At 36.6% G+C, this 19,310-nt stretch overlaps 1 protein-coding gene across 1 annotated transcript in view; it reads right to left on the bottom strand.

Moving 5' to 3' along the window:
- Positions 1–19,310, bottom strand: part of STK3 (serine/threonine kinase 3) — a 153,104-nt gene that overhangs the window by 47,146 nt on the left and 86,648 nt on the right. Inside the window, exon 10 of the mRNA XM_069779752.1 lies at positions 10,136–10,311. Within this exon, the coding sequence (XP_069635853.1) occupies positions 10,136–10,311 (176 nt within the window). The remainder of the gene's footprint in view (positions 1–10,135; positions 10,312–19,310) is intronic.

Here is a 19,310-nt window from a genome sequence, read left to right on the forward strand (position 1 = left end):
AAATAAGTGCTAATTCTTCAGGTATTTCTTTACTAGGATCTAGGCATACTTGCCCTAAACTAAGGACTACTGAGACATGCAGTCTAAGCTGTGAAATTTCTAACCCTAAACCTAAATGCAGTTTCACATTTAGGCACACAAATGAAAGTGGTTTCTTTAATAATCTGAACAGCTGAACTTAACATTGCCATCAGTAGGAGCTTTGCCATTGACTTTAGCAAGTATGAGATCAACCCTTCTATAGAGAGTTTGTCAATAGCTGCAGCTTTATACATTGGGCTTGCATAGCTTTATTTTTAAATTGTTACTCATATAACATTATAAAATAGGTATAAAAACTTGCCAAAGTAATTTTGTGATTTTGTTGGGTTTGTCACCCACCCCCCCGCCTGGCAATTTTACATAAGTTTTTTTACCTTTTTAGGTACTGGTGCTGTCCATGAGGCACACTTTTATTCAGACACAAGTAACAACAACACTGAATGAAAAAAATCAAGTCTCCAAACAGTTAGCTTACAGCTTTACACTGCACACATCTCTAGAAAAAGCCTCACCTTTTTCACCAAAAATAAAATGACTAGTGCGTACCAATTCTACAACTCCCAGTAAACAAAAGTAAAATGTGGGCTATAAGACATCTATAGTCAGAGATCTAATGTAAAAAATGACATTAGGATAATTTTAATGTATATATTTTACACATTTTTAAAATACAACTAAATGAGAATAATAAGTGTATTCTTATAGAAATACAGATTTTGCTTTCAAGTTTCGTAGGAGTTCCCTTTTATCTCCGAGTTATGTAAGTTATAAGGAAAGGAAATAAAATTTACATGCAAACCAAAATATTCTGGGCAATTCCTGGTTTTGGTAAATGTGTAGTAAATCCAATCTAATCAGATATCTGAAGATATTAATTCCAAATAACAAAGAACTCCAAGTATTATAAGCCCTCTGTTTGAAGTCAATGCCTTAATGCAGAAGTTTCTTTCTTCAAATTCTACAAGTTATTTGCAAACAAAAACCACACAGAATTTTTTCCATTCTTCATAAAGCTCAATAGTATTAAATGTCAGCCATTTAATTTCTAGTACTTTGTTTATGAAATATTGTTAACATCCATGCTTAATATATAGTCTACACATGGTACTTATTGGCTGCCAATCAAGACATGAGGCACAGAAATCTAATACAAGCTTTTTGATTATTGAGAACTAGCCATACAGACAACCAAACTAATCCAAAATTTTTTTCTGTTAAATTGCTAGAATTCTATCTTACAAGTTCTCATGCTCCTATTTGAGTCCAGTAAAAAAATAAAAAATTTTTTTTAAAAAGCTAAGCTGAAAAAAACATCCCATGTTCTTTACCAAATCGCATAATGAGGAAATCCTACTCAAAACTAAGGAGTTACAAAAATTAACTTAAAACAGTCTTGCAAAATTCCAGTCGCCCACTCTCCTGAGGCAAGTTTTATTTTTACTTCTTTTCATTATCATTAATCATCACAGCAAAGAGTAGGAGAACAGATTTTGTTTCTTGGTGGTAAATTTGCATGATACTGTCATAGAGACGATTTCAAAGAATTCTGCTGAAACCCTGAAGTAGAACATGCACCCCTTGGTGTCAGCACTCACTTTGGGGATCAGACATTACACACAAAGGTGTGGTACACTGTCTTGACATTAACAGTGATTCATGCAACATGGAAACAATTTGGATTAAGCATCTCCCTATATTCTGCCCCCCCCCCGCCCCCTTTTGTAAGAGAAAACAGAATAGAGACCTGAAACTGAATTGGTTTGATGGACAAAAAGGATCATCTAAAAATTGTCCCACCACAACTGTTTTTTCCAAGTATTTCAAAGCTCTTTCTAGGCTATACACATTACTTTGCTATTACACAATGATCTCAAAGAGGTACATTAGTACAGACAACTGGTTACTAAGGTAACAAGATGTTACTTTAAACCAGCAGAGCTGCCCCAGCTCATCAGCTTCACTCATTTCTTTCTTTTGTTCTCCTTAAACTATGCACAAATTACAGACCTGCTGTATAACTAAATATATACACTAGAGCTACACTTCAGTCTCTCCATTCGAGCTAATGAGAAAAAAAGAAGGGGGGTTAGATGATGCAAGGATTTAAACTCTATGGAGTGAAGTAGTGTCACTCTTAACTCTATACTAAGAATTTGAAAGTTGGCTGAAAAATAAGTTTTAAAAAGTCTTCTCACTAGAAACTATTTTGTAATTAAAAAACACATGGCACATTGAAACTATTTGACATGATAAAGTAAGATGACAGAGATACTTTGAACTTTTGGGAGAGAAAACATGGTTAAGTTTTATTAACTGAATCTTGGCTGAAATTTTCCAGAGGCAGGCTCATGTTTGGAAATAATAGTTGATTGCTAATTGCAAAAATTGTCAAGGTTATCCAAGGTCTAGCTCCTCCAATATACTGATGCTCCTAAAACAAATCAAGTATGTCACTATTTTTGAGAGCTTGAGTTTATAAGACCTATGTGTTCTCAACATCTTTTATGATTACAAACATCAGCCCACCAGCAGTAGCTTAAAAAGCCATAGGAAATAAGGCCATTGGAAACATTTACAGGAGGAGGTCACCTACAAAAATCCTTTGCTCCAAGTGGGATCAGCTCCACCAAAACTATTCCTGACGTGTTTATCTAACCAGGTCTTCAACACTCACAATAACGGCAACTTCTGCAACCCTCTGAGGCAATCTGCTGTCACACATTGTTATCCTGTCAGACATTCTTCTTACTATCTAACTTCAAATAAATCACTGCAATTCAAGCCTGAGTTCTTGTCATATCTTCAGATGACATGTCAATGATAAAAAAAAAAATCTTTAATTCTGTTTTTCACATGTAAGAATGCAAAAAGCTTTTTGGCCTAGAAGGGTGTTTTCTGTACTCTTTTAGGATACAAAATTCAAATAACCTTTGTCAGACAGCACAGAATTCACCTTCCAAAACTGCAAAAGTACAGCACTAGCACTTTGGCATGCCTGACTCAGTGATCAGAGTAACAGCTTTAAAATAATCCTACAATTTAAGATAAACAGAAAGGATTGATTCTGTTTACAGCCTAAACAATTTAGTTATATATGATACCAAATTACTAGGCTTGATTTTCAATTATTTACTTCTATACTAATAGGGGAAGGGACATATTCAAAGAGAAAGGATCCTGTATTCAATACCAGTTGAAGGAAACACTCTGCTCAGGTAGAGTCTTCCCCTGCTCTCTGCAAGAGAAATAATTCTCCTTTTGTGGTTAGAATATACAAACATGATTTAGTTAAATCAGTCAGTATTTGAATTGCAGAGTTTAAAAAAAAAAAAAAAAAAAGGCATGTAATAGGTTGATTTGTTCTCTTTGCCCAATGGAAAAAACCCACCAACCAATAACACATTTTTAGTTTACATGTCAGATTGGCACAACCTCCCCTACTGCCTGCTTGAACAGCTGCATGATAAGCCTAACAAACCACAGCCATGACCTACAAACCTTTCATTTTTTTTAAATAACCACTCAACATACAAGAAGCTTCTATACCGGCCACCTATTATAAGAGGTACAGAAAACCTCACTGCTGAGGTTCACACTGTGTGCACAAAATGAGCTAGATAAAGCATATTATATTCATTATATCAATTTTCCAGTCTCTCCTCTCTTAACCATCTTTGAACTGAAGTGAATAAAATTCTGCATGCAGACTGCTGACACCAATACTACTTTCGTTGACTATATGACATTGTAAATAATCTTCTGTTTATCTCATATGCATACAGCCCATGCAAACCCAGAAACCAAAGTCTCGTATTTGCTTAGTTAAGAAAAAATCCTTCCTGTCAGCATCTGGAAATGCTTCGTGATATTCAAGCAACTAATTAAAAACAAAGCAAAATGAATATATGTTAATACTTCATTTTAAATTTTCAAATTACTTAGAGGAGAACCTCAGATGGCTGAAAATAGATGAAATACTTTCATTCCCATTAATTAGAAAGAAGACTGTACCAAACAAACTCATCTGCTGCTTAAATAAGATCACAGTAAACCCAGCCAAGGTTTTTGGACAAAGAAGTATTTCCAATGAAGCTAATTCAGCCTCGCTTTATTACTGAAGTTTTAATTAAATTCTATATGATCTTTAGTCATTTTATGGTATTTACTTTTTTACTGAATTGTGACATTATACATTTATAAATGTTAACTAAAGTGCTCACTATCTGCAATACTATTATTTCACAATGATTACATTCTAATGTATTCGTTCTGGTTGAAACCCAGAGAAATATTCTGCCTAGGGTAACAGATGGCTTTTTGAATTTTTGTTGCTATTCCAGAATCTTTAAGTCACCCAAAATGCATCTACTTAAACATGATACTGCAGATACTGCAAAACATGATCTACATGTTCACTGTTTAATATTTAACAATCTGGATACCATTCCTGTTTGGAAATAATTCTACTAAAGAAGGAAATCATTACCCTAGCACTGCTATAATAAATAGATTTGCCTTTTTACATTTTATCATCTCATTACAAAAAGTAAATTACTGATTTAAAATGAAATAATATATTCACTCAGTGTAAATGAAGTTTAGCAACTTACTCTCAGTAATGTTAATTCACAGGCTATCATCAATTAGATAGCACTTCACTGTAGTTCATGTAAATCCTTTGTCAACATCGTGTCTCACGCTAACACATATTACTAAGGGGTAGAAGGATTTACACAGCGATTTTATATCTTAATGAGATGTAAAATGTCATGATAACAGTAAAAATGTAAGCAGCAGGTTACTTAACAACACATCCACATAGCACAGTAATCTAGCAAGCTAAGATTTACCTGTTTTTCCCACATGATAAAAATTTCAAGCACTTCTTGCTTATTGAAAGTTCACCTTTTTTGGTGAAAACTATCTTCTATAATGCTCATAAAAATGTGATAAATGCTACACAACGTATGACAAAATCTTCAACTGTGAAAGACAAAAACAAATCCCATAGAAAGAACAAAGCTATCATAATGGCAACATGGTCATACGAATACATAATATCTATAAAAAAACAACTGTTCTTAAAAGGACTGGTCACATAGATGGTCAAAACAAACATATCAGTTGCTCTAATTCAGCACTCTGATCCAAACTGCTGACTTGTGAGCTAAGACTAAAAGTTGGCCTGTTAAACAGTCAAGCCTCCTTACGAAAAGCTGCTTATACCATGCTTCATTAACATTTCTATGAATATCATATCCATACATTATATAGCTTTACTGCAACTTTACTGTCATGGTTTAACCCCAGCCAGCAACTAAGCACCACGCAGCCGCTCACTCACTCCCCCCCATCCACTGGGATGGGGGAGAAAATCAGGAAAAAGAAGTAAAACTCCTGTGTTGAGATAAGAACGGTTTAATAGAACAGAAAAGAAGAAACTAATAATGATAATGATAACACTAATAAAATGACAACAGCAATAATAAAAGGATTGGAATGTACAAATGATGCGCAGGGCAATTGCTCACCACCCGCCGACCAACACCCAGCTAGTCCGAGTGGTGATTCCCTCCCCCACTTCCCAGTTCCTATACTAGATGGGACGTCCCATGGTATGGAATACCCCGTTGGCCAGTTTGGGTCAGCTGCCCTGGCTGTGTCCTGTGCCAACTTCTTGTGCCCCTCCAGCTTTCTCGCTGGCTGGGCATGAGAAGCTTAAAAATCCTTGACTATAGTCTAAACTCTACTGAGCAACAAGTGAAAACATCAGTGTTATCAACATTCTTCACATACTGAACTCAAAACATAGCACTGTACCAGCTACTAGGAAGACAGTTAACTCTATCCCAGCTGAAACCAGGACATTTACTTATTTAAAGACATTATGCCGCTTTTCCTTACAGTGAGTAGTATCTTCTTGATTAGGCTTACTGGCATCAAGGTTTCCTGTGAATAGAACATCATTTAACCCCAAGTAAACGTGACAGAATTAGGGTTAAAAATATTGCTTTAATTTTGCTATCTGCTGCATGCCCCTTAAAAATAATGAAAATGTGTAAAAGAATTGCCTATAGTCTGATAGTATTCATTGAAAACGAAAATCCACAATGATCCTTGAGTGTGAAATATAGATTAAACATTTAATATAAAAGCTGAAGTTTGAATAAACACTAGTTTGGTTTTTGTAAGATTTATATCCAATCACAGCTTCAACACTTCCATTTCAAAGGCTGAAGAGGAAAAAAACAAACCAAAACATTTACAAGTACTTCCCCAGAAATACATTTCCTTAAGATTCACTGATATAAAAGCACCACACTTTTGGTTTTCAGAATTTATCATGAGACAACAAAAATACACAACAAAATAACTGAAAACAAAGATCAAAAAAAAGCAACCCTATATAAATTCCTAGTCACAGAAAAGACAACGTTCAAAAATGTTTGGGGTTGTTTGATGTGGTTTTTTTAAAAGTAAGAAGAAAAGTAGTATAAAACCCCTAAACACCTCTTATGCATGAAAATCGGTACCTTAGTCCTGAAGCATACATAACAGGGTAAAAATTTGCAGTAAGGTAATATTCAATGTGACAATACCACAATTAAGTCTGGTTAAAAGTTATTTGCAATATACCTGATTCAATACAATGTAAAACTTGAAGGTCTGCAGTGGCAATTCTTTCCTCATCAGTTATGAAACATTACATCAATAACCAGCACAGATTGATCACAGAACTGAAGGCCCACAGGACCAACAGTCAGAGATGGATCTCAAATTCCGATATGGCATTAGTGAAAAAGAAATAAGATCAGCTTTTGCATTTCAAAACAGATGTACTTTAACAGTGAAAAACAAAGCATAAATGCGTACTTACAGAAGAAAAAATGCTGCTAAAATTGCTGGTTTTAAAGCTCAGATTGATGACCAAAGCATCTTATTTTCTTGGAAAAGTCTTCTATTTTCATTGGCAAGGAGTTTTTAAAACATTTACATCAGGGCAGAAAACTATGCTCACACAAAAACTTTCAAACCAGACCTAATGCTAAATTCATTTTGCATTATTTTTTACATTCATTTATACATCTTATGAGAAAAGTTTCCTGTGTCATTTATTTACATTATCTAAAACCAGCAGAAAGTGTGTAAGACTAACTGCTATATCTGCATTACATGTATTTGAACATTTAAACAAATAAAATAACTATGCATTGTTTTATCAAACATTAAAATATACTAGGAATAGGATAAAATATCACTGCGACCTAAAGCAAATATGCCATTTGCCACAAGAATTAGCTCCTAATTCTGCAGATCTCACCTTATGCATAGAAATAAGCAAACTGATTAGTTGCAGTGTTTTATAAGGACTGTTTTTATTTCCTTCTCCCTTCTCCCTCCCACCTCAATGGCATTTCTGCTTCTCTAGTTTATGCTGTAACAGACACAAACACTAATAAACTTCTAAGTCTTTCCATTTGATACACTTGAATTAGCATGGCACTGTCATTCTGCCCTGGCTCACAAGTAAAGCACTTGTTGGCTGCCAGCACTAGCATGCAATGTACAACTTATAAGGGTATACAGTTAAGTAAGAATAAAGGTATTATTCAGCAAATGAGTTTGGTGACCTCCAACTTGCAGAGCATCCCTCTTCTTTCACACAGAAAGTTGGAGTACTATTAGAATATATTACCATTAAGTTAGATTTTGATCATTTATATTTTAGTTCTAGTGTATCAATCCCTTTTTTAAATAAAATTATGACTGTCAGCATTTACTGTATACCGTATTACCCTTTTCTATATCCCATTAAGGCTAATTCCAAACAAAATAGAATGGAATTATTTAGTACAAAAAGTGTCCATTATTTATCCCTTTCATGCATCATTTAAAGACTTCATGTCGGCAACTGAAAACATTCATGTTGATCTCACAAAGAGCAGACAATATATTATGCATACTGCCCACTGATTTATCCTTTCAGAAAGTCTCTGGCAGGCCACTTACCAATACTGCCCCTCGCTGTCTCAAATATAAATAGAAGTGCTTCTTAAATATATGAATAAATAATAATTGCCTATGGTTCAAATCAGCAGGCTGTTAAAACCAATATCCTGTGTCACATCAGCTGGTACCAGATGCTTCAGAGAAATGTATTCTTGAGTGGACTACTCTGAAGCAGTACATCCATTATTGAGAAGTCTTCCTAAACTCTTTCTTAGGCTGACTTATCTATGGATGTATTTGGCTTTCGTCATGCTTAAAACAACATTCCACCTCCCCACCCCGCCAACTACATACATTGCCCATGCAAATAGCTATTCACTTTTTAAAAAATCCTATTTGGTCTTCAAGCAGAATGACTTTGTAGCAACAAGCCTTACAACACTGCCTTTTTAGGAAGTCAAGGACAAACTGCACATCATGTAACTTCCATGAGACACTGGAACAGGTTGCCCAGGTAAGTTGTGGATGCCCCGTCACTGGAAGTGTTCAAGGTCAGGCTGGACAGGGCTTTGAGTGACTAGTGAAAGATGCGCCTGCCCACGGCAGGGAAGCGGGACTAGATGACCTTTAAAGGTCCCTTCCAACACAAACCATTCTATGATTCTAGGATTCTGAAGTCTTTGACTTGCCAGTCTAAGACCACTAGCAAAGTTTGTCTACAACACAGAGAGCAGTTAAGTTTCTGAAGATCAGAACTCCTCGGGTTTGGTTCTAGGACAAATTCCAATTTCAAGAAGGCAACTTCATATGTACAAGCTACGTCAACAAGTTCCACAGGATTATCCATGTGTGAATTATTCATGAATACGCACTTACAGAATCAGGATCTTAGCATTTACAAGAATAATAGTTTTTGCTTGCATTTCTTAACAAGTAATGGAAAAAACAGGATGAATTTTAAATTGTTCTAAGGGCAATTTTATTGCCACTATAATAACCCCACTTAAATAACAGCCAGTTATTTTCCAATGAATAGTGCAAATAATTATTTTGTTAGTCAATTATCAGGATGATGACTATTGCATTTTATGGTCAAAAAAAAAAAAGCCTAAAAAAACCCCACCCAAACCAAAATCCAACTTAACCAAAACTCTCCAGCAGCAACAGCTTGTACTGTGCTATTTAACTGGCTTTACTCCAGTAGCTTAAATTTAAGAGTCAGCTTTATGTAGAAATGCAGTAAGTGAAAACTGGGAAAAAAATCCCACACCTACAGCTGTCACCTAAAATTAAACACAACATTTTTCTCCAAATCCCAAGTGTACTTTCAAAAAGGTGCCATGTGATCATATTTAGCTACTGCACTGCAGTTAAGAACAAGTTTAATCTACAACAGATAAACTAAATTCTTTCATTCAAACATGTTAAAAAAATTAACAAAGGTGAAAACCAGGTATAATTATCTACAAGTGTCTAAACAGTAATTATTTATTTCACTTTAAGAGCAACCTGTAACTTATGAACATTTTCTTCTTGCCCTTGTTATAATTTGCAACATAGGCAAAAAGAAATAAACTACACATATTTTGGAGGGTGGAAAACACCACTCTAAACCAGAGAGACTGGTGTTAGAAAGAATAGTTCTATGCAGAGAGATGTGCGCTATTGGAATAGTACCAACAAGCTGGCTTGTGCAAAACAGTAGGTGATCTTAACCATCTCCAAGGAGATTGATTAAATGGCTCCAATCCAGTTTAAAATGCTTATCATTTTACTGAGTTACTCGGCAAACATGACAATATTCCATGCCTGTAGCAATATTATTTTTTTTTAAATAGAACTGGGTCAAATTTTAAAGTTGTTATAACACATAAAGAACCAAAAATACTTAAAAAAAAAAAAGTAGTTACAAAGAAATATATTCATAATGTCACATACCATTCCTCATTAAAAAGGTCCTGCGTTAACCAAATGTACTTATTTCAACAACCAGAATAAGGCAGTAAGATTAGATAATTGGATAGTGTTCTTGAAAGTTTACTTATTTTACTTGTATTAACATAGTTATAGAAAGGGTTTAACTATTTTTGGCACATATAAAATAAGTAGCATGCAAGAAAGTAAACAATAAAAATGTACTTACGAAATCAAAGTCTCCATCTTGAGGGACTTTCCAGTTATCAGGGAAAACGTTTTTGGATATGTGGTAAGGTTCATGCATGTTCTGATTACAGTTTTCAGGGCTTTTATTCTTGGAATCTTGTTTATCAAAGTAGTCCATGAATGAAGGTCTTTGAACTTGCGGTGAAGTAGCATTTCCTTGGTTGAAAGAAAAAAGAAAAAAAAAGTTTAAATTATTTAAAGATTTACTGCACTATAAAATAAACTCCATTTATTAATTTTCTTGGATTTTACAGAAACTAATACAGTCATCTGTATGTGGTGCAAGCCTCCGTTTGTCCCCTGAGGATCTTTGGCATAAAAGCTCATAGCCGAAGAATGATATTTTTGTAGCAAGATACAATGTGGAGAAATGTTCAAGACATTTCAGAGTTGCACACACAAATAATACTAGAAGTTACTTCATGCGATATCTATTTGTTGTTATAGAGACTGAATAACACAAGGTGCTAAGCATCCCTTTGGGTGCTGAATGCCCCTAACGTCAAGGCCTGGTACACACTTGTAGGAAAGCAACAGAGTTCCATCAGTTTCACCAAAGGTGCGATTTAAAAATTATTTAGAAAAAGAACTTGCAAAAAACAACCACACAAACTGTGTCTAGACACCGCTTAATTATTAAATTCATTGCCAATGAGGTTTCTCATCAAATTATGAAATCACACTCTACAGATGGCTGCAAAGCACCCTATCTCCATGGTGTGGAAACCCTGGGGGATTTTTGTCATCATCTACGCAGCTGCAAAAGCTTTATGAAACAGATCGAAATCAGTGTGAACTCCCATTCTATTATCCTTTTCATGAAACTAAATGTAAAAAAAATATCTATAACCCTAAATGACTGAAATTTGTTTTCATTTGTGGGATTTCAAAACAAATTCATTACAAAATAGAACAATAAATAAAACATAAGAAATGCTTTAGTAGTTCTACATAATTGTCACCTCAGAGACTATATTCTGCATTGCACTGACTCATGAAATGTGTACTTGTTTGCAGGGTAACACATTCTACATAGAGCAATATGAAATACATTTCCACAAGTAAAATATGAAACAGGATGAGAGATACCAATAACTAAGCTGGAAAAAACCCAAACCAAACAACAACAACAAAAAAAATCAAAAAACAACCCACAGGCAGAACTATAGTTTTTAATTATAAGCATAATAAAATAATTAGGAATTTTTATTTGAACCACTTGTTTTAACAAGTGAAAAGGTAAACAACTGGAAATATGTTTTGAGCTTGTGCTTAACATGATCACTAGGACTTGCTGATCTTCTTATCTGGCTTTACATTTGTTTTTATTAATTCATTAAGTGGTTATTTCCCCCCCCCTCCTCCTTCACCTCTTATTTCATCATGTCTTCCCATTCCCTCTGTTTAAAGATTTCTTAATTCATTCTAATTTTAATGCAAGATTAATAGCTTCCTATTTTTTTCATGAATGCTTATTTTTGTACTGCCATCTTTTATAGCATATTGATTTACCTGTTCTTTTCTTTCTGCTTTTTCTACATCATTCTGTTCTAGTAAGATTTCTTCTGGCTTTTTTTTAACGTGTTCTTCTACTGTCTTGCTCTAGGCTTTACTGTACTTGACTCCGGTTGCTTCTCTTCAACTCCAACATGATCCCTCCATTTAGTCTGCCATGTTTCCATACACACTTCCTCCTCGCATTTTTTTTTAGCTGATTTTTCTCTCAGTTGTTGCCATGTTCTTTTCTAATATTCTTTTCGAATCCCAGATCATAGTTATCTCTACTAATCTTTTAAATAATGACAACCATGACCATAACAAAAACATTCAGTGAACTAAACTCCAGGTTGAATTTAACAGACCACACAGCAGATACCTTTTCTCCAGAATCTCCCAAGTTTGCCCCACTGAACTGAAGATCATTTGAGTGAGCTTTCTGGATCTCTGGAGTCTGAGACTGAGGAAGGGATGAGAAGTAAACAGCTGGGATGCCAAATAACTACAGAAATAAGCACTAAAGGGCAAAAACTGAAGAATCTAAACTTTAGCAAAGCACAGGTTTAGAAAACAGATCCAAGGGAAGGTAATAGTATGAAGGAGGTGGAATTAAAAACAGAAATACCATGCGTTTTCTTAATACAAACTTTTTATTACTTGTTGATCACTGCCCAAAACCCCTGAAATTATTTGTACCAAAAAGATAGGACACCACATTGCTGGCCTTTCACAACCAATTTTTTTCTTCTGCTGAGATGGTTGTACTTATGTTTCATCCTTGAGACATACTTATAAACAAGAAGATTACCACTGTCTCTGTTAGAAACTCTAAGTACCAAATTGTTGGCCCGTTACAGGTAAGGTAGTCTCACTCCTCTCATGTAACAGAAAATACTAAAGATTTTCCAAGCACTGCTCTTATATTTTAGAGCTATTTATAAATATCTTCCTTATATATGTAACAGAAGACTGCCTACATATGTAAAACAAACCAACCCCTCCAAATTCCTTGCTATCAAATGCATAATAAGGAAAGTGGGCCAACAGGACTGAAATTACTGGAAAATGAGCAAAGTACATTTATTTTACACTTTGAGGACTTGTTCTATTTGTTTTGATAAATAAGAATTTAGAACTCACTTCTGATTCCAATTTAGTATACAGTTAGTTAACCCACTTAAAAGAACAAGAGCTGCTTACCTTCACTGCAAACATAAAAACTCACACACAAAACAGGACTATTATGCCTGCAAAACAATGGGACCAAAGGTGTTTCAAGATTTGTTTGCTTTTTCCCCAATGTAAAAACAATGAATGATATATTTAAAGATTTATTTTTAAGGTTTTATTTTACTTTTAGAAATAATTAAAGGAAAAAAGAGAGTCTTTTCAGATCTCTAGCTAACCTAACATAAACAAGTTTAGTTAATATTTCATGAAAAATGGGTTAGGTTGACACCTACTAGTTTAAAGGCCCTGTGAAGGCTCCTATCTCTTTTGTACTGACTTTATAAAACACTCAGGCTCTTTATGCCAGAGTAAACTGATGTGGATTACACTTTTTTTGCAAAATGTAAGGTTATTAGAAGATCATTTTGGTCTGAAAGCACTTCTAACTTTCATGAACAACAGAGTAACAGTATCTTGTCAACTGTCTTTCAAGAATCACAAAATTTACAAGGACAATACATAAAGATTCCTTTAAGGACAATTAATTCACTCAACTATCCAGTAAGTTACTTTTTACACAAGCCATATATTTGCCACAAAAAATCTGCAGCACAATCAGTATCACTCCACACTTGCACTGAAAACTTATTGCACAATAGACTGTTCCATTCTAGGAGGATTTGGATTTTCCAGTTCTTCCCATTTTTCTTTGCTCTTCAGCAAAAGGTGATCATGTTTAAAAATGTTTGCCACAGTTTCAACATTTACGAATATCAGTCTCTTAACAACCCTAGACTTGCCCACTGCAGGACTTCAAGATGACTTTGGGAAGAAAGCCACAATAAAAACAGCAACCTGAGAAATTTCTGGCAAGCCATGGAATGCAGAGACCACCATGGACACTGAAAACATACGTTCTACCTCAGCAATACAGCTGATAAGAATACAGCCAATGGGGATGTCCCCAAATAGTTACATAAGAGAATTTCTTCCAAAAAGTATGTTGGATAAAATGAATGAGGCAATGATATAACACACCACCAACTCTGTTTCAAAAACATATCATAACTAAAATAAAAACCTCTAAATACACATTTCAAAATAAGAAGGAATGCACATTCCATTCTACTGCATGTTTTGATCAAATTAAATTGATGTCATCTATAAATAAAAATGCTTTTGTAGTGATGTATTTGCAACAGAAAAGTATTATATTAATATTAAATTGATTTTAAATCTGTTAAAAGTTCTGCTGCTAATTGTTAAGTTTTTATACTCTATGTTGGGCTGAGCCATGTATACGTTCCCCCATGCTGGTCTGGCTAACTCAGGGCCAGCTTGTTGGCCAAAACCACTCTTGCGTTACTTCATCAGCTGGAACCCATCTATCCACAGCAGTCTCTGATCCTCAAAGACGGCCCCATGATCACAGAAGTCAAACCTCTGTCAACAACACTAGAGGCACAACCAAGTGTTGACCCAGAGGATCCATCCATTCCTCCAAGGCTTTCCCTTCACCATCATGATCAAGACCACCCTCACAAACCTAGAGTTACTCTCGAGGTCACTCTCAAGGTCTCGTCTAGCAGTATCACTGACGCATGCCCACGTGGATGGGCAGCAGGAGACAATAGTCTAAGCACTGGACAAGCCCTGGCAGTCTTTCAGCATTTTGGGACTGGGCCCTGGGCAAGAAATAACTTTCCCTAGATAGCAAGGAAGGTCAGCAGATAAGGGCATCCATCTCCTACAAGGGCGAGTCTCCCACTACAATTTCCTGGGAGGGAGCAGGTGGTGGTGGTGGTGGTGGTGTTTTGTTTGTTTGTTTGTGGTTTTTTTACAATTTCCTATGGGAAGTCTCTAAGTCTTTCTCTTGCTCTGTTACTACTGGGGCACCAGACCTCTTCTGCAGCTCCAAATCTACAGAGGAAAGCTTTCCTCCTTTTGCCAAAAGCCACAAGCTTCCACAGCCTTCCCCATCCATCCTGGGGATCTCCATCTGCCACTCGATTGAGGAACATGTCCAGCTGCTGCCTCTTTGGTGAAGTTAGGGGATCAGGCTCTCCTGTCTGCAGTGCTTCCATGAAGATCCTGTCAGTATCTTTATTCCCTCAAAATACATTGCTTTGTCACTATTAGAGCAAGAAGCTGTATTGCAATCAGCTTTTAGCATTATTTGGACTATCACCTCTACTACAAAGGCTACAACAGCTTATACAACAATATATACTGCTTAGGCTTTATATTTCCTACATTCCTACCACTACTTTCTTACCACAAAAGGTGGCCTACATCACAGTGGCAGTAATTCTCCTGAGAAATGGGAGACAGCTTTGAATATGATAAGGTTGAAGAGAGCCTAGAATCTTGACTTCAATGTCCAGGCAAGCGCACTTAACAGTGAACTACCATGTAGAAGGCTGCCACAGCCACTTCCTTCAGCCATATTTTAAGCAGAAACTGTGACTGTATTTTATGAGTGGGTGAGTTCAGCTGCTAATAAATGCCTGTTAGACAACCACCTCAGAAAATTAGAGGTCAGTTTCTGAATCACAAGGAAGCATCAGCAGAAACCAGATCACTAGTTCCTTAGGCCAGAGCAGCTGGGAGTCTATCAAAGGTTGTATCTACGAAATGCTTGACTACAGAGAGCTGTGGAACAAAGTGGTTACCGAGTTTGCAGTTTTCACATCACAGTGACTTACACACCCAAGTCTTCATTCAAATTCAGGCCTCATTCAGTCTTTTGGTTGTTTGTTTCATAATATACCTATTTATCAGAAAAAATTGCAAATGGCATTTAAACGCAAAATTGTCATGGTTTAACCCCAGCCAGCAACTAAGCACCACGCAGCTGCTCACTCACTCCCCCCCAACCACCCAGTGGGGTGGGGGGGAAAAATCAGGAAAAGGAAAATTCGTGGGTTGAGATAAGAACGGTTTGATAGAACAGAAAAGAAGAAACAGTAATGATAATGATAACACTAATAAAATGACAACAGTAATAATAATAGGATTGGAATGTACAAATGATGCGCAGTGCAGCTGCTCACCACCCGCCGATCGACACCCAGTTAGTCCCCAAGCGGCGATCCCCTGCCCACTCCCCCAGTTTCTATACTAGATGTGACGTCACATGGTATGGAATACCCCGTTGGCCAGTTTGGGTCAGCTGTCCTGGCTGTGTCCTGTGCCAACTTCTTGTGCCCCTCCAGCTTTCTCGCTGGCTGGGCATGAGAAGCTGAAAAATCCTTGACTTTAGACTAAACACTACTTAGCAACAACTGAATACATCAGTGTTATCAACATTCTTCTCATACTGAACTCAAAACATAGCACCCTACCAGCTACTAGGAAGACAATTAACTCTATCCCAGCTGAAAACAGGACAAAAATCCACATATTTTTCAACCAGCTAAAGCCTTCACAGACTTTCTGAAACAGTGTGAACTTGTTTAAAGAATTTTTTATGGGGAAAAGAGTTTCCTGCACAAAACATTGCTTTGCTTCCTAAGAATGAGAATTGTAAAACTGGTTTAATAAATTTTGTTCTATTTTTCCACCTCCTGGAGAAAAGGAAAAAATATCCAATGACACTACTGTTATATACCCGTTAGTCCATTCCAGCTGAGTTATACTTTATTTCTGCTTTCAGCAAAACAAAGAAAATCCATGTTAAGCTAGCATTTTGCAACAGCTCTTGAAGCAGAATTGCCAACAGGATGTTTTTCTTTGAAAAAAAATCCCATCTGTAAAAGATACCACTACTCGTGGCATAAATGAACAACTTTATCACCAACCACAGGGAGAGGGCTCGAGGACTGGAATAGGCTTGGAAACACCTATCATCTCTTTCTATATATACAGGAGTAAAGCACTAGTACACCTGCATATGCCATCAAGCCAACAGTCTTAATGTGGGCACAGTAAACATGCTCGAACAAAACTATGTCCATGAAAAATCAATGCCCAGGCTACAGCACCACTGAAACCAGCCCATAATTAAGCTTGCTTGCTGAATTCCTGTAGGACCTGCATCATAGACTGTTACAAGTCACATATCAATAGCTTTTGCTCTTCAGCTGAAAAACCAGCTGTGGGACTTAGGCCTTTCTAAGAGTTACAAAGCATCACTCCAGAGCTACCCAAGCATCCACCTCCTATCATAGAGGAGACTGACTTACAGCATGGCACAATCTCTTACACAGCATGCGCTGAAATCACACAAAAAAAACCCCAAACCAAAAACCAAAACAAAAACATTAAAAAAACAAACACCAAAACCCAAACAACAACAACAAAACCAACTCATGAATTCCTCTTTCAAAATGTAGGTTCTACAGCATAGTGCATGTCGTGCTGTAATCAAGGATCCCATAATACAATAACACAAGGAAGTTCAGCAACTAAGTGCTGGAACCAAACCTGTCACTTGCCAGCTGAATGATGAAACCATCACTTGCCATCAGGCTACCTCGTTTGCTGGCTTTCCTTCGTTGGTGTTACAGGTCTCAAGACAGTCACCTATGGGGGGGGAGGGAGGGGAAGGAAGCCTGCTGTCCCAAAGATTATATTCTTCTGTTTTGATAAGAAGGAAGAATGTGTTTAAAAATTATACTGACTAAACCTAGATCATCATGTCTTACAGGGCAATAATAAAGTAAAAACCTGACCCCTTTTCTACATTCTGTCTGTCAAATGCCACCTCATTAGTTCACTGTCCTCTTTTAATATATTCATTACCAACCATGAACTGTCTAGAAGCTTCACTGAAGTCTGACGCAACAGCTAGATACCCAGAATAAGTCCAAATGGCAAGAAGACGCAATTTGTTTTCCAGCCCAAAGCAGATGGCAAATACAAATTTAACGGGGGAAAAAAAAAAAAAAAGAAGAGGGGGGAAGTGTTAATGAAAAGGAGAAAGGAGAACAGTCAGAAGTACTCTTGCTGCACCAGAAAGCCCTAACACTAAGCCTTGCCAAAAAGCCACAAAGGGAATGTGGGGAAGCTGGTTTGAACACTTGTCTCTGAATTGAGATATGAAAAAGCTTCTACATGAAAGAAAGAACAATCCAGGCAGCTGAACAAAAGCAGTACTACCTTCCATCAATCCCACTCTTTCTTCCACTCCATGGTAAACCTCCTAAAGTTAAGCTCTGTCCTCTCATCTCTCTGTATTCTGCATTTCCTTTCCTCCTTCTGGGTACATACCATGTAGTCCCTGCTCAGAGCATGCACAGGCATACTAAGCAAGAAGGCATAAATGTTGTTTATTGCTAGGCTGGGGTAGGATGACAGGCCTCTTTTTGTTCCAAATCCCAATTTTATTCAGGCACAATTCCCTATTTGTGAAAAAAATATGGTTTTAGTTATTTTCTGTCATGGCTCCCAGAGGCCTCTAAGCATGGGCACTTATAAATAAAAAATTATTATTGTTTCTTATTTTGTCCTTGAGCAGGGAAACAAAAGGCAGAAGGAAACAAAAGGCAGAAGGAAACAAAACCTGAAACTAAACACTAGAGCAATTACAAAACAAAAAGTTTGTCATAAATATTTTGTGTCTCTAGGAAGGAAATGAAATCTCTCTTCCCTAGTTCACTAAGTTTATTTCTCCAAGTTTCTTGCTTGCAATGTTCTATTACTCAGAAGTATCAAAGAGCACTTTTAAGCTACTTGTTCTGATTTACTATAATCAAATCACTCGAACATGTAGAAAGTGCCCACCTTGCCTATAAAGGTATATTGGGAAAAGCAACCAATCTCCCAAATCTTGTGTCTTTGTCAAGCACAAAGCAGCACAAAATCTGTGTCTGCCTCTCAGGGAGAGAAAGGATTTGTATATCCCTTCCTGATGACATTTATTTAGGACCCTTGCTATTGCTCCTGTTTAAGCCAACAGCACATGAATCGCAGAACCAGAGGAGGACCAGCTACAGTGGACATGAATTATATTTACTTTCAGCTGACAGATGGAGAGGTCCCATTCTTGAATTATTTCTAGTTTTTAATCAATGCATGTCTCAGGCAAAATACAAGAACATTCTGCAAGTAAGTACTGGAATCAGACCTGTTGCCTGCCAGCTGAATGGTGAAACCATCACTTGCCATTAGGCTACTTTCAGTTTGTGGGCTTTCCTTCACTAGAGTTACAGGTCTCAAGAGAGTCACCTATGGGGTGAGGGAGGGAAAGAAGCCTGCAGTCCCAAAGATTACATATTCTTGTTTGACAAGAAGGAAGAATGGGTTTAAGAATTATACTGACTAAATGCCAAGGTAGAGAAAGGTAATTCCCTTTCTAACCACAGACTGTTACTGGAATCAATTAAAAATTGAAAATAACAGTACATTTGTCTCCAGCAACATAGCAGAGAAACAGGACACAGATAAAGAGATTGCAGTGCAAACCTAATGACACTTTTTGATCTGTCTGGCATACTAATAGGTATTTCCTCCCAGCACATAAAAAAGCTACATGGATAGTGTTGTGC

The sequence above is a fragment of the Haliaeetus albicilla genome, chromosome 3 (genome assembly GCF_947461875.1).
Source record: "Haliaeetus albicilla chromosome 3, bHalAlb1.1, whole genome shotgun sequence".
Taxonomy (NCBI): domain Eukaryota; kingdom Metazoa; phylum Chordata; class Aves; order Accipitriformes; family Accipitridae; genus Haliaeetus; species Haliaeetus albicilla.